The 16596-nt window shown below is 39.1% G+C and overlaps 1 protein-coding gene across 1 annotated transcript; it reads left to right on the top strand.

The window, feature by feature from the left end:
- The first annotated feature begins 5466 nt into the window (after nt 1–5466).
- On the top strand, nt 5467–16285 carry LOC115680454 (receptor-like protein 4). The gene is made up of 9 exons (XM_030604261.2): nt 5467–5679; nt 6874–7926; nt 9575–9722; nt 11867–11938; nt 12125–12196; nt 15029–15100; nt 15177–15254; nt 15358–15539; nt 15817–16285. The coding sequence occupies exons 1-9, from the start codon at nt 5595–5597 to the stop codon at nt 15936–15938; spliced, it is 1884 nt and encodes a 627-aa protein (XP_030460121.2). The 5' UTR covers nt 5467–5594; the 3' UTR covers nt 15939–16285.
- The last annotated feature ends 311 nt before the right edge of the window (nt 16286–16596 follow it).

Raw genomic sequence — 16596 nt, forward strand, 5'->3', positions numbered from 1 at the left:
CTAATAACTCGTGATATGATACATATAGCTTTATGAACAAGAGAGTTCCTATCGTGGCCATGCAATTACTAACCACCAAATTCTATAGTCGACCATTCTTTCTAGTAAATCTTCGAGATGAGAAAAAAGTTGATGATAAATTTGGGCATTTCACTCTCCATGAATGATGGGTTTCCAATGGACCTAATTATTTGGCGGGTTCAAACGGGTTCAGGTTCAGATCATTTGGGCTCGGGTCAACACAAGTTCGCTTTTATATTAAATGTATGGAGATTTCATCAATTCATATCAAAATCTATAAAAATCGGGTTGACCCTTGTTTCGAAAAATGAGTTATACCTAGTATTTATAAAGTTTTCACGAATATGTACCTATCCAAATAAAGTTAGTGAGTCGCATTAATTTAGGTTGATAATCTCTAATAGGAGCTTGTAAATGTAAGGTGACTAATGCAGGCAAGCAAAGCTTGGTAACTCAATCGAAAAGTTGATAAACTATAATATAAAAAAAAAAGAACAATTTAACATTGGTAAGTAACTCAAATGAGAGTTGAGAATCCAAAAATAATTAGTAATTTAATATGACAAAAATTGGTAAGTCACTCTAATTTAGGATCGTAGTCTCATATAAGAATTAATAAATTCAAAATGATAGTAGGTCATGTAAATAAAACATGGTAAATTAGCAAAAAAATTGTCAATTTGCAAACTATAAAAAGAAGTTGATAATTTCATAAAAGTGTTGGTGACTCACTAATAATTTACATGAAAAGAAGTCACAAGTCATTTTTTTTATCAACAATTTTTTGACATTTACCAACACTTGTTGAAATTTACCTACACAAAAAGGAAAATTATATTTTTGGGCACGGAATAATAAAATTCAGCTGAAGATAGAATGTTGCGTTCCATCATTAAAGAATTTATCTCCTAGTTAATAGGCCTCTGTATTATTAACATATATATAGTCGCTAAAAATCAAATGGGGAAATGACATAAACAATCAATGAACTATGGCCCAATGCATAATGTAATCCCTAAACTTTTAATTTGTTCAATGTGGTCCCTAGACTTTTGGTACATATTCAATTTAGGCTCTGAACTATATGAAAACGTTTAATATAATCCTTCCATTAATTCAAGTTCAAGGACTACATTAATTCATGGACTACATTGAACATGCATTAAAAGTCTATGGATTACATTGAACAAGTTAAAAGTTCAGGGACTATACTGCACATTAAGCTAAAATTTAAAGACCATAGTATACATTGGGCCAAAGTTCAAGGACTGTTTGTCAACCTTCCATGAAAATCAAATGTTGGTAAATTGAGGGAAGTAATTTGTAAATAACGGATTTTCATGTTTTGGTGATACGCATGATTTGATTGTTGAAACATTTGCTTATGGAATTCGCCCCTAGACTTTACAAACCTAGGTAGCAACTTTTAAAAAATGGCAGAACCATGATTATATATATCAACTACAAGACTCCCACGTGCATTCTCGATATGGGCTTTCAAATGATTTTGATAGTGACACTTTTATTTTAATTTTTATAGAATCTTAAAAGAGATTGCATGTTTTGTGTATATGAAAAAAGAAACAAGTAAATTTCAGCATTTACATAAGAAACTGAAGTCCAAGATTTAAATATGAAATAGGATGATGAGATCATAAGAACTCGAGTTTTGCTCAATGATTTCAAATTTGCGCCTAAATTATTTTTTCCATAAAGTATGGTGCTCAGCTAAAAATTGAGTGACGTCCCGATAATGTTGTCAAGTTGCCTTTAAACTATATATGTCGTCGTCATCTTCATCCACCCTATCGCATTACGGATCATGCCTTCTACTACAATTCATTCCGGTGGCGGAAACACCACTCGGCTACTAACTCTAGACGCACTGCTGCTACCATGGCTCCAACCCTAGCGCCGCTACACTCACTATCACCACTGACATAAGGAACACTATCGGCAATGGCCAAACTCCACCATCACCAAACCACACTGCGACCAACACCGCGACAAGGGTGATAGAGATAGCAACGCCACCAGCGGTGATAGGCGGCAACAAGGGCGTCATAGCACTGGCGCGGGAAATGAAGAGGGATGAAGAAAATAGAAGATGGCCCACAAAATAAAAGGAAGTTTGTCATTTATTTAAAATTGAGCTGACACTTATAATTAATCAAATAAAATTCGAGTATTGAATTGAATATCTAGCAAAAATTTGGATAATTCCGAAGCTCAAGCTCAAGGGCTCGACATCTCCGACGACACCTCCATGTCTTCTCTTTGTCGCGGCTGTCACTTGTGAAGGTCGTCGGCCTCAAATCTACTGTTAGGGTGCAATGCAAAGAGGAAGAGAGACAGCCATTGGCAGATAATGATCATAGGATTCGTAAGTCCCATAGTCAATTTGGCTAAAGATAAAAGAGAGAAACGGGAATCGATGATGTCTGAGCGATGTTGCAGCAGTTTTTGACCCGCACGACCTGAAGATGAAGTGGGTTAGGGCTTCGATCGATGATCTTTTGCTAACTTCATTTCCCCGACCGACGATTTATGTTAGATTAATGTCACGTCGGTTTTTCCGACGAAGGGAAATTCCCGACTTTGCCGAAGTGAACATTTATTAAAAATATATAGCGTTTAAGTGACCAATTAATAAGTTACGATATTAGAATAAGTGATGTACGAGAATTTTATCACGCGATGCCATTGTCTCTAGATATAAGTGTAACATCCAAATGAAAGGATAAGGGAGAAAGAAAGGTCCGCAATTTTCTTAAAGTAATCATAACAACCTCGAAATTGTAAATGACAGAACAATGCCTACCAAAACCGAGCTTTTACGCATGACCTAAATGCACGACGGCCATAATTAATGCTTTGCTGTATTATGCGCGAAATGAACCCGAATTTTCAAAAATTATGCACGAAGGATCTTCGGGCAGTGACTTTAGTGCCAACAAATTCTATCATATGAATTCCTATGAAAAGATTTTGAAAACAAAAATCTCCTGATCTCTGTTTTTCTTTTGGTGAATACGTGAAAATATCTCCGGTATTTTTTTTGGAGACTTACTCGGGTTAAATTCTTTTTTTCTTGTAAGTTCCTCTATTTTCGAGTTTTTAAGTTTCGAGTTGATGAATGGTCTGTCTTTCTTATCGTGTGATTCATCTTCCGATACTTTAAATCTCCTTCCGATAATAAGACCGACTCTTTCATGGTTTTTACTAACTACATTTATTTTTCATCTTGACAAAGAAAATCCTTTCCTTGCTTTGCAATGTGCATCTTTAGCTTCTCCTTAAAGCGCACACAATTCGAGCAATGAGAGTGCGTGGCTTGTAAAAGAAACTTTCTACTTCCATAAAGGGAAAAAAATAAAAGGGCATACAGGCCCCTGAACTTTTTCAAATTGGTCATTGGATTCTTATCTTTCTTTTTGGTATAATCAGGTTTATAAACTACATGCTTTATTGTTTAAGTTGGTCATACCGTCAAAATTATGGACGGAAATACTAACGTGGATGTTAAGTCGTTGTTAAATGCTAATGTGGCGTCACACGTGACTTTTTAAATATATAAAATATATATATAAAACTTGGAAGAGCGGAAAAAAAAATCAGGCCCGGGTCGAGGTGGGTGACCCCAACCAAGCCTCACGAGGGGTCACGTGATCCCTAACCACGCTTGGCAATTGGGGTTGTGCAACCCAAAATGCACCTAACCGGGGCCGCATGACTTGTTTCTTTCTCCTTCTCTTAGGTTTTGTATTCTTTTTTAATCTGCTGATACTTTATCTAGTCAACACCTAAAAATTGCATGAAAGCACCATTTTTATCCGGCTAGCAGTGACGTGGCACTTACGTGCCGGTCCACGTCGGCATTTCCGTTTTTGTTTTAACAGAAGGACCAACTCGAATAAGAGAACAAAAACATTTACTTTAAGGAACCAATTGCCAAAAAAAAAATAATTCAAAGACCTGATTGAACAAATTTGAAAATTTTCATCATGAGAATCTAGATAAAGTTACTGACACGTGAATTTTCTATGACCAAGTCTTACTTATACTTGTTTGCTTGTATAGCTGATTTTTTTTTTTCGTCACCATGTTTACAGTATATGTCAAGTCATTTTTCCAACTTTTGAAACAAATTTCAAGACAAAAGCGTATGTATCCATGTACAAATTTCAATCGTCCCGTGCATATGCACGAGTTAGATCCTAGTGTATTTTCGAACACTTTTTTTATAAAAAAAAAGGGTTAATACCACGAAAAATTCTAAACTGGTACACTTGTGATACATTTACCCAAAACTATTTTTTTTTACCATAAAAAACCCCAAACTGGTGCATTTGTGACAATTTTACCCTGAATTACATATAGATAATTTTACCATGAATTAAAATTAAAATTTTATTTTTTTTTTTTTTTCGAATTTTTATTTATTTTTTATTCTTTTCTTATCTTTTTTTTTTCATCTTCAACCTCTGGCGGGTCGCCGGTCCGGCGATAGTCCAGAGGCGGAAGCCGGCGAGGGCGACCCTCATCGGTATCGGGCGAGGGTTGCCCTCGCCGAATCTGGCGAGGGCGAACCTCGCCTACGTCGAGCGAGCCTCGCCGGCGTCGGGCGAGGGCCGCCCTCGCCGGCATCGGGCGAGGGCCGTCCTCACCCGCCCAGGGCAAGGGCGACCCTCACCTGACTCAGGCGAGGGCGCCCTCGCCCAACTCAAGCGAGGGCAGATCCGGGGAGGGCGACCCTCGCCGGTATCGAGCGAGGGCTGCCCTCGCCGGATTTGGCGAGGGCGACCCTCGCCTACCTCGGGCGAGGGGCCGCCCTCGCTCACCGCAGGGCACAGGGCGGCCCTCGCCCGACGCAGCGAGGGTCACCCAACGCCGGCAAGGGTGGCCCTTGCCGGCTTCCGCCTCTGGCCGGTCGCCGGATCGGCGACCGGCTAGAAGTTGAAGGTGAAGGAAAAGAAAAGAAAAGAAAAAATTCAAAAAAATAATATGAAAAATTAGTTCGGGGTAAAATTATCACATGTGTATCAGTTTGGGATTTTTTGTGATATGTTCAGGGTAAAATTGTCACAGGTGTACCAGTTTGGGTTTTTTATGGTCAAAAAAATAATTTGGGGTATATGTGTCACAAATATATCAGTTTAGAATTTTTTGTGGTATTAATTCTAAAAAAAATTTCATTTTTGGGGTGTCACATCAAATGCCCTCCTCCATCTTCTCTTTGAATAAACGGTGCATGTATGAGTAGCTGTCTTTTCATTTGTCAAGCAAGATGTAGACACATCTCTTTCTACTAAACCCGGTGTGTGAGCTAGTAACTGTAAACTATAAACTATAGTACTACTCTTGTAAGAAAATTGACCGTTCACAGTTCACACAGTTCACAGGCAACGCAAGTCCAATCATAAAGACATTCTCACACACACACACTCTCTCTCTCTCTCCCTGTCTCTCTCACTCTCTCTCTCTCCAAGATCGAGATGGAATGTGCGTGACAATGTCGTAGTACCATCAGTACTACCGAGCGACGCAGGCGCAACACGGGGGGGCGGGCCGCAATGTCGTCGAGGGACCTTCTCCTCCTCCTCCTCTCGTCGCTCCTCACTCTCCTGTTGTCTATCCCCGCTTCGTTCGCTCGACACGGTGAGCTCTCGCTTTGCAATTCTCTCTAGGGTCTCTCGCGTTTGACGGTGGTTGGTCGAGAGGCTTGGAATTTGTGGGTGAGGAGTGGATTTCGGAGTGGAGGGTGGGAGTTCGATTTGGTGGAGTCCGTGCTTAGCTTGAGTGCTGACTCGGGTTTTGTCTTCTTTTTGTTTGGTTTTTTGGTTATTTGTGATGTTTGGGAGCTTAATCCGGGATAATTTGTTTGGTTTCGAGTTCCGGGTAGTTGTCAAATTCGCTCGAGGATTCGCATTGGGTTTGGTTTGAATGGTCATGAGCAGTTAAGTTGTGATGATTCAGCTGCCTTAGCTGGGCTGAAGAGTGAGAGGAGTTGCTGTTGGATCTGCGAGGTTGCTGAGAATGGAAACTCGCACAGGAACTCTGGAAACTTGATTGTCTGTTTTAGTTATGACGGTGACATGCATGCTTCCCAATTTAAACCATTAGTGAGCGGCTGTAAGACAGTGAAGCATTGACCTTGCTGCAAAATATTCTATTAGGTGTTCATGTAAGGTGTGGTTGCAAATGAAGATCCCATGTCGAATAACTAAGAGATAAGGAGCAATCCTTATATCCAATTAGTTCATAACTTAATGCCTTTATATTTTTGAGTGAATTGGATCCAACTATGTATTATTGGGATAAATTATCAATGATTTTATGAGTAGACACAACCAAAAAATATTACGAAATAAAAACAAGCAGACAAAAGTAAAATGTCACAAGACTAGACGGTATCAGAGCAAGCCGACCAAGACCAACTATGTATGATAATGGGCTCGAACTGACATTCCCTCGTGTCCTTCCAACACGAGATATTTGATTTTCTCCTTTGTTTCCAAATTATCTGGATCTTGATTTCAAAACAAACAGCATGTTTGCCTTTTCATTCACTCCAGGCAGTGAGAAACTTAAAGGCATCCTGATAAATTCTGTAGCAACACCTTAACAAGTCACGGATGCATGTTGGAATTTAGATATTGGTTAGAAAAAGAAGTAAACAAAGATGTACAGTCATTAGAATGATAGAGCAGAGATGTGAGATGTTCAGTTTTTTCTTTTTACAATTAAGCATTTGTGCTCTGTATAGGAAAGCCATTTCTCTTACTGGCTTTCTCTGACTCTTTCCCGTCCAATTGTTTGAATCAATATCTAAGTTGTATTCTTTTGCTGCAGCACCTTTTGCTATGCGCATAAGCTGTGGAGCTCGTCAGAATGTCCATACTCCACCAACCAATACACTTTGGTTCAAAGATTTTGCTTATTCCGGAGGAATTCCAACTAATGCAACACGTACAAGTATCATCAGCCCTCCTCTTAAGACAATTCGTTATTTTCCTCTCTCTGAAGGTCCTGAAAACTGCTATATATTCAATAGAGTGCCGAAGGGACGCTACTCTGTGAGGATTTTCTTTGGATTGGTTGCACATCCCAACTTCGATGACGAACCCCTATTTGACATTTCAATTGAAGGCACTTTGATTTCTTCTCTGAAACCAGGTTGGATCAGCCAGGATGAGCAAGCATTTGCTGAAGGCATCGTGTTTCTTACAGATGGTTCTGCCTCTTTATGCTTCCACAGCACTGGTCACGGAGATCCCGCTATTCTCTCCATTGAAATTCTTCAAGTAGATGAGAATGCATATAAGTATGAATCTGACCAGGGCCACGGGATGATCCTTAGAACAGCCACAAGACTAAGCTGTGGTACTGGGAAACCAAAATTTGATGAGGATTACAGTGGTGATCATTGGGGTGGGGACAGATTTTGGAGGCCCATTTCGACTTTTAGAGTGGGCTCTGACAAAGAGATATCTACTGAAAGCAGCATCACACAGGCCTCCATTGCGCCAAACTTTTATCCGGAAGCACTTTATCAGTCGGCGCTCGTTGGAACTGATAAGCAACCAGAGTTGGAGTACATTATGGATGTGGATCCTAACAGGAACTATTCAGTCTGGTTACATTTTGCAGAGATTGATTCTTCCATTACAGGCGCAGGGCAGCGAGTGTTCAATATCTTGATAAATGGCGACTCTAAATTTGAAGATGTGGACATCATTAAAATGAGCGGGGATCGACATGTTGCTCTGGTGCTAAACACAACTGTTGCTGTGAATGGTAGGACCTTGACGGTGACCGTGCAACCTAAAAAGGGAAAAGCTATCATCAATGCTGTTGAGGTCTTTGAAATTATCACAGCTGAGTCTAAAACTTTAGCAGATGAAGGTGCGCAAATACTTTGCCAATGTGGATTTTAAGTTTGTTTCAGCTATGACTGTTCTCTATTGACATTGCTACGTAGATATGTCGGTACATGTCATTCTGGCCGATTTCATTTATGCAGGTTAATTTTGAGTTTCTCTGCAAGCCACAATGCAGTTAGTCATAGCTTAAAGTGTCATGCTTAAGTATGCTTCTAGCAGTATTAGGCTTTGAAGATAAAATGCATAGCTGTTTGCTGCTTGTTTGGCTGTATGGTGCATTAGGCATTGAAGCCATCTGTACAAAAGTATCACTCTACTTATAGCAGGATTCATTTTATTTTCTGGCCATACTTATTATAAGAAAAGGAGATAATGAAGGAAAGAATGTAAATCTTATCATGTCAATCTGTAGCCCATGCGCAGGAGAGATAGCATGAAATTTATTATGAAGCGAGGAGTTACAAGAACCATCTCTCAAACATGAATGGCCATCTCTCACTGTTTTGTGGTGTTATCACCAAGAGAAACCTTGGCTCCTGATTGAATTATGCATTAAAAAGGTCCAGTCAGTGCTATGCCTTGAATCCCTTAGCTCCACTTCAATCTGTACTTGTGTCTCAAAGGGGACCTTTCTTTCTTACATTCCTGCTATTTTCTGCTTTGAAAATCTGTATTGGGTATCTGGCTACTATTTAAAGCAGTTGCTTTTTGTCCAAAGAAAAAAAAACTCAAGGGTTCTTTCTTTTGGCTCTTAGATATAATTTGAAGGAAGATATCAAATGGGGGGGGGGGGGGGACAACTTGGGAAGGCCAAGTTGAACGGGAAAAAAAATACTTTCAAATGGAATAGGCTAATAAGATAAAGAAACCTTGTGGTATTCAGTGGAAAAATTCTGTGGAAGTGCAACACTGTGAGCCCCTCAATCTTTTGAGATATAGACTTACCCTTTATTCTGAACAAACTTGAGCCTCAGTTCTAATCTAAAATTGTCATAATGATTGTTTGAACCGCATTTTAATATTCGTGGTGAACACTTTAAAAGAAAAAGGAAACTATTGTCTATGTATAGTCAAGTTAGATGAATCCATATATGTTGACTTTGACTCATTTAAATTGTACACTATGTTAGTCTAATAAATAGAGATGAAATTTGGCAAGAATAGCTTCAGATTATTTTATGGGACCTTGGGATGTAATGATTTCAGGAAGGTTTTTTGGTGGGCCATGGCGTCCATTGCATCCACCACCAGTCTCTAGTGATGGAATAGCAAAGCAAATCGGAACATGCCCTTTGTTAAGTTGTATTTTTTTTCAGCTCAAAGGTTTTTCTTTTTAAGTTTATTTAGCAATATTTTACATCTTTAAAGTGCCAATCAAAGAAAGCCACACATAATGAAGAAATTCAGGCACTGCTGAATCAGAGGAAAAATCAGATACTCGTATTGTGCTTTTCTTGAGCTGTTTTATTGTGTGTCACACAAAAGTTTGAGCTAGCTTGTGGATGGATTCCAGCATAGAAACTTTAGAACTGATTTCTTGATGAATTCTGATGGAACCTCAACTTGGTAGTTTCCCGAGTTTTAAATTATAGTTTTTGTCGATTATATATTATTTGCGACTTGGAATACATTTTGGTTGATGTTAACTTAATCATCCTTCTGCATACTAGTTAGGGCTTTACAGACACTAAAGACTTCACTAGCACTCCCCCGTCGATTTGGGTGGAATGGTGACCCATGTATCCCTCAACAACATCCATGGAGCGGAGCTGACTGCCAATTTAATCAGACAAAAGGCAAATGGGTCATTGATGGACTGTAATGCCCTAATCTTCTCCTCTTTGCACTCTAAAATGTCTTCTGTTACAGTTGTACTTTTGTTGTTGCACAATAGTAATTGTGTTTGATGTTTCGAACAGTCTGGCTTAGTTTCATAAATGTCGATGAAAAAGCTTAATGTGTCATGAATTTATCCAAATTGTAAGTCTGAGAGGCTTTCGGTTCAAAGTAGTTAATGCTCATAATCCCTATGAATGGTGACAATGACATTGTGTTCTCCCTTTGAATAGTAATGCTATATTTCAATTCATCTGAATCCCATTAATGCATGCGCACAAAGAATCCATGTGGAATTTCAACATTTTTAACCGATTAGCACTCAGATAGTGGCCTTTCTTTCATTTAATGTGATGATGTGGCCATTCTCATGCCAGGGCTAGAAAAGCTTCAACCTTCTAATCTTATAACTTCTTGCTGATTGTTCATTCAATAAAGTCCACAAGTTTACTGCAGGTTTCTTTGCTGCTGTCTATGGATACGTTGCCTTCTTGTATCTTTCCTTAATCTTGGGATGGATCATGTCCCCATCCTGGCTATAAGTGCCCTCCCCAATCCATACCTTCCGTCCTTCCCTTGCCAACTGTTTGATCTTGTCCAGGCCCCTCATTGTCCTCAGTCACCGGTACCGTAGCTGGAATTTTATGTCACTTTTGGAAGCAGTGAACAGCTTCACTGTCTTGCCATTTCTTGTTCTGGCTGTTGACTACAGCAACTCAAAACATGTGTTAGTGTAACCACATTCTCTTTATGACTCGCCTCTCATAGAGTGGTATACTTTATCCCATTCCATCTAATTGTTTGCGAACTTCCGAGTATCATAGCCATCTCCTTTTCCTGCAAAAACTGTCTTTGTAAATCCTGGACCAGGCTTTTTTTTTTTGTTTTTGGTAAGGATCCTGGACCAGGCTTTGCAGACGATTAAGTCATAAGCTCAACTTTAAGAAGGCTAATGAGACTCTTATGGGAGCTGGCTCTCTGAAAATCATCAGATATTTTATGAGGCAAAGTGCACAGCATTTAGGCTTTTTATAGGTGATGGAGAATTGTTGAATTGGCATTTTCTGTGTCACGCTGAAAAGTGAGAATAAACTTCCACCTGTTGAACATGCCATTGACCCTTTGACCGAAAAAAAAAGAAAAAGAACATGCCATTGCCCCATGCATCGGTCTTAAATCGTACATAAAATCCATCTGTTTCGGGGTAATGATGGACCAGAAGTCAGCCTACCTTCAGTTTTCTATTTGATGGGGAGTGACACTCTGTGAGATAACCAAAAAGATCAGTGAATGAGGATTTGGAATATGATATAGGATAATTTCGAGAGAATTGAGCCTTGTCCAACACTTATCGCAAAATTGCTTACAGAATAAGTTCATTTACACTAGCAGAATTTTAAGTGTCACTTTGTTCAGATATTTCAGAGGGCCTTCGTGCTTCAGTATGGTCATATAAGTTAAGGTTGGAAAACCCTATGTGTCTAGTTTCGAATTTATCCAATTTCAAGCAATTTGGAGTCTTCTAGAGGAAGTTATGCCCAAATACCAACAGCTGGTCAGGAAATCCGAGAATGAGTCTTTTAGTATATCTTTGTATATTGAGTATTATGCATTGTATCTGTTTCTAGAGTCATTTGTGTCAAGAGTCAATGATCTTATTTACATATTGTCTAGGGATTGGTGGTCTTTGTCTAGGGAAAGAAAGGCTAGTGTCTTGGGATTTGCCTATACTTGGAAGGTTGTTCCAAGCTGTGTTTACATAAAACCCTCTATGGTTCCTTAAGGATAAGTTAGTGTTTTGAGGAATTGTTGGAATTGAGCTCTTGGATTAAAGTTTAACCTCAACTGGGCATCTCATTGGTTAGCATCTAGTTTAGCGTATGCCCTGCCTGAGGTGGATTCCTTCGGTCCTGAGCATTTTTCTTGTTGCACTAATGTTACATTCTAAATCTTCAACCCTTCCCTTATCAGAGTCACTTGGAAAGTTATTAACTGTGGATATAAGCTCTAATTGCTTAATTGTGCACTTTCATGTAGTTAGAAGATTTTTTTCTACTGTACAGCATTGACCTTGAGGTTAGTATAATCCCTGATGCAATTCTTGATTCACCTCCTGTATTTCTCAGTGGTCTTGGCAACCAGGGTCTGAGGGGATTCTTGCCAAAAGAGATATCTAGACTGACTCATCTGCAAAGCATGTGAGTTTTAGCATACTGTCTTCAAGAGTTCCTTTTCAGCATATTCAGCAGCTAGATTGTGTTGTAAATAACTTTTATTCTTTTTCTTTTGCGGTCATTTGTTAGGTTTAATTTGCTAAGTAGAAATTCAGGCTGGACAGCCGTGATATCTCTTTTTTCTTTCTTTTTTTCTTTTCTCTCAATCAGAAACTTGAGCGGAAACAGCATTCGGGGGCATATACCATCCTCTCTAGGGACCATATCTGGCTTGCAAATTCTGTAAGTAATAATCGCTATCATGTGTGCCTTGTTTATACTTTTAAATGTTCTCTCCCTCTGAAGGACACAGGCAATTCCAACGTCCTTGTTTCATTTCTTGTGCGACTAATTCTTCCCAAGCCATATGCTCTTATCCTTATATTGGCTTTGCACCATTTTATTTTTCCAAAAAGAGAAAAAAGATCTCTAGATCATTCAGTTACTTTGCCACTTGCAGACGTTAACTTTCAGGTTTACTCCAATTTCTTTGTCTCCTTAGATCTTTATGTATGCTCTTCTTTGGTGCTGCGGTAAGCTTGTTTTGGTCCAAGTATGGTCATTTCGCTTTTTAACCATGTGGGAAGATATCACACTTATTTCTGCTAGTGAAGCTCATTCCCCATGATGCCGACCTTGTCCAGATAAGTTGAAAGAGACTGTAGATGCAATTCTGAGTCTTTGAAAATGCTGAGAGCCCTAATTTCCTTCTTCTCTTTTATTTTGTCTTTTCCTTGGGTATATGTTGAGGGATGGGGGTCTTATCACATTGTAAGACAACTTATATGTTAAGTCAAATATTTTTTGGACACGAAAATTTATTCTCCTGAAATTCAGCTCATTTGGTCCTTATCCCCTTGATCGACGTCAAGAACGACCAAGTGCTGCTAAGCGTTATTGACAAAAGAAGCCACTAATATATTGTTTAGGACACCGCAATATATAGATTAAGAAGACGAAGCTGCCTTGTCATGCTCCTTTATCTTTGATGTTCTTGGGCCTCAGTAGTACTAGTATCTTCACAAAGACAAAACTTCAGTGGTTTTTCTTATAGATTTCATCGATTTGGTAAATCCGTTAATTAATCGATTTTGATAGAAAAAGAAATTCATGAACTGTCATCTTTTGATTGAAACTTCTCATGGTCGATGCTGAAATCACGGTGACAAGTTTCTTTCTTTAACTCTTGATGGAGAAACACCATTTTTGCTCCTGATTAATGATTTGTGATCCATCCATGGTAGTATATTATCCTAGTGTGCTGTAGTGTTTTGTTGCAGTGATTATCTTCATACGCAAAACAGTAGTAATCACAGTTTGAAGACTCTCTATATTTTATACTCTACAAAAATAGCAAGCCAAGCAAGATGTACAAACAAATTTAACTAAGAAAAGTTCAAAGTAATTCTTAAAAATAGAGACATTGTAATAGATATTATCTATTTATGAATAATTAAACACTCTGTAAGTGTGATTGCAAAGTCTCGAATAAAATGTCATTAACCTTCTGAGGTTGAATAACAGCGAAAATGCGGGTCCACTCAATTAATGTCACTTCAATAGTCCGAGATTATTTAAATGGCTATTTTGTGACATGCATTACTAGACATCCAACTTGCATTTCTTGATGGTGAAGTATATTGAGATTTAGTACTTACTTTAAGAACCAAAAAGAGGAAAGTTTAAATGATTGCCATGGGAGGACTGGCTCTTCCAAAAGCAATGCATTAGCTTGACCACTCTAACCTCCCTGCTATTGTGTTTTCCAATACGACAATATTATTCAGAGGATAGTGTCCACATCGTTAAAGAGCCTGCCAGAATAGTTATGGAAATCAACACCCAACATGATACTAAAAGTTCAAAATTTTACAGGTCTTAGTTTATTTATGCTCATAGGTTTCTATCCTTTCCTTTACATCTTTCAGTTTTGTGGGTAAAAATGAAAGAAGAAAAAACATTTATATGTCGTATAAGATTGGCAAGCAAGGAGATTGATATTTTTGTATATTCATGCTCCCAACGACTTGAGACCTAACGATTTTCTGAAGTATGAAAGCATGTACTCGTGTTTTAACTCTTTCGTCACATCCTCCACATAATTTATGTTTCCACCCGTTTGCAGCTCGTCTTCCATGTTGTCTTGACCTCTATTTTCTGTCTTCATCTTTATGAGGTTTTGACTTAATGCAGTTCCATCGAGTTTCTATGTTGGAGGTACCCCTCCAAAGTGTTCTACCTATAATCCTCTCATCTTCTCTATCCAAGAAAATAGTTAAAATATTCAAACTGTTGCATCTGTTGCCATATCTAACTTCTGGGTCTGTTAGCATGGCGTCTTCAATATATCCATTTGAAAGCTGATAATTTAAGCAATAGAATGATATAAATTAGGAATTGAGTGGTTTGGAAAATCACAAGAAACTCATTTAGGCACACATGGCGTTACCAAGGAAGCTGAAATATGTGTTGGCATCATTGCATTTACATCGAGATAGTCATTTGCCGAGTTATGAACTGTAGTTTGCCTTATGTAGTGGACTGTACAACACCCATGCAATTCTTGTTTAGAAAATTTCTCTGAGAAAGGGATGTAAAAAACAGAGTAATCCTGTGACCTGATTAGTCTTTGCAAATGGTGACTTTGATGGTGAGATACTTTAAACTTCAAAACATGCCTATGGAGTTTCGTTCTGTCTGGTAAAACGAAGGAACTAGTCAACAAAACATGTAATCTGGTCATAATAGTAAATATTCATGGTCTTGGACTATGACGGCAGTAACACAATATGCAAAATAATTGATAACTGTTTTTTCGTCTTAAAATTGTGGGCGAATATTTGCAAATTATTTCCCCTTGCTCTGTAAGGTGTGGTTTTATTGTATGAGTGATTTTCTCTGACAAACCCCTTCAAAATTTGCAAGTTTGACTTTTGGACTGTATTTCTAGTCTATGGGCATAAAAACCTGGTTTTTAATTCCCACGTCTTTAAAGATAAGTGGCTTTTAGCTCTTAGTTTTGAGGGTCACAGTTATCTCATGGACGTAATGCTAAGAGATCCTGCTCCATTGCAGGGACCTCTCTTACAATTTTCTCAATGGATCAATTCCTGAGAGCCTTGGACAGTTGACATCACTGAAAAGACTGTAAGATCATATAAACTTTTGAACACCACGAGTTCGAGTACAGAACAAGACTTTCATCAACATCTACATTGTGCAGGAATGTCAATGGGAACTCGTTATCTGGAAGAGTCCCCGCAACTCTAGGGGGAAGGCTTCTGCATAGAGCCAGTTTCAAGTATGTAATAAATGGCATTGTTCGAAGTTTGCAGGAGGTTTCAAATTTCTCTTGCTTTTGTTAACCGCAATGTTCTAACTTGTTTCGTGATGGATGCGTGCAGTTTTACAGATAATGATGGCCTTTGCGGTATACCCGGACTTCCTACATGCCGGCCTCATCTTTCAGCTGGTGGCAAGGTTGGAATTGCCGTAGGCGCTGTGCTGGCATTGTTTCTCCTTGTTATGTTGTCAATAATCTTTTGGAAAAGGCGGCAAAATATTATTCGTGCACAGCAGATTGCAGGTAACACCATTGCAAAGCCATATTAATCTAGCGACAGAACCCACGTCTAGACGTATGGGGAGTTTCTATTCTTACCCAGCATGTCATACGGCATAGTCTTTTCACATAGAAAAAGGAAAATTCTGGATGAAGAAGAAACTCTTTTAGTAGCTCCTCTTCATGATAGTGAGTTGAGTGGAAAGCAGCAAAACATCACATCGACCTGCCAATTTAGAGTGCTTGGATCGATTGTACAAGTCATCGACTCATAATCGCTAAATTTCTGTAATTTGCGCAGCAAGAGAGGCTCCCTATGCGAAAGCAAGAACCCAGTTTGCTCGTGACATCCAATTGTCCAGACACAATTGCCAAGGCCAAGCCCGGCTCGCTGCCGAGAACGGGCCTAGCTTGCTCTCATGACAGGACCAACTTCTCCGTCAGGTTTTCCCTTTCCCCCCCTTACGGCTTCTTTCGGAAAGCCTCAGAAATGTCATAGAAAGATCGAATGTCTTCGTCACTGTTGATATCGTGTTGTAACGAACCGACTGTACATTATTACCGCCGTCTCTGTAACTCACATACTTTCGAAAGTAGGGTTCCAAAGGTGTTCAGTAATTCAGGGTTTAAGTCATCAGGATTTGGCACAGTTGCTTTAGGATGATGGGAGGCACAACCCCTGGATTTCCTCGTGTCATCGTGCGTGACATGTATGCATGTAATACTGGAAACGAGGTATAATTGAACTGCTTGCCAGACCTTGAAAGCTAGCTGTACTTTGCTGAAGGATTCTAGACCTGCATAGTCATGCGACTTTCAGTTGTATTTGGTGAGTAGGATACAGACGCTGCGCCTAGATTATGATAAAAAATTATTCTATCCGACTTTCAGATCGTGATCCTTCAATTGAAATATATCTGGATTAATCTGGATTAGTTCGGATTAAATTCACCACGAGATCATTCTAGTACGAAGTAGGGGGAGAAGTCGAGGAAAGAGAGCGTTGTCAATGGTGATCATCCGAATCCTGAGGATTGTGACCATACGCGATGGTCGGCACCTTGGACTTGACGATTGTGGA

This window comes from Syzygium oleosum, unplaced genomic scaffold (assembly GCF_021117445.2).
Source record: "Syzygium oleosum isolate NSW1041296 unplaced genomic scaffold, Sole_v2.1 Sole_v2.11, whole genome shotgun sequence".
NCBI lineage: Eukaryota > Viridiplantae > Streptophyta > Magnoliopsida > Myrtales > Myrtaceae > Syzygium > Syzygium oleosum.

Coding starts and splice junctions, on each gene's coding strand:
- LOC115680454 (XM_030604261.2), top strand. CDS start 5,595: ATGTCGTCGAGGGACCTTCTCCTCCTCCTCCTCTCGTCGCTCCTCACT. Junction 15,101..15,176: donor TTGACATCACTGAAAAGACT/GTAAGATCATAT, acceptor TACATTGTGCAG/GAATGTCAATGGGAACTCGT. Junction 15,255..15,357: donor CTGCATAGAGCCAGTTTCAA/GTATGTAATAAA, acceptor GGATGCGTGCAG/TTTTACAGATAATGATGGCC.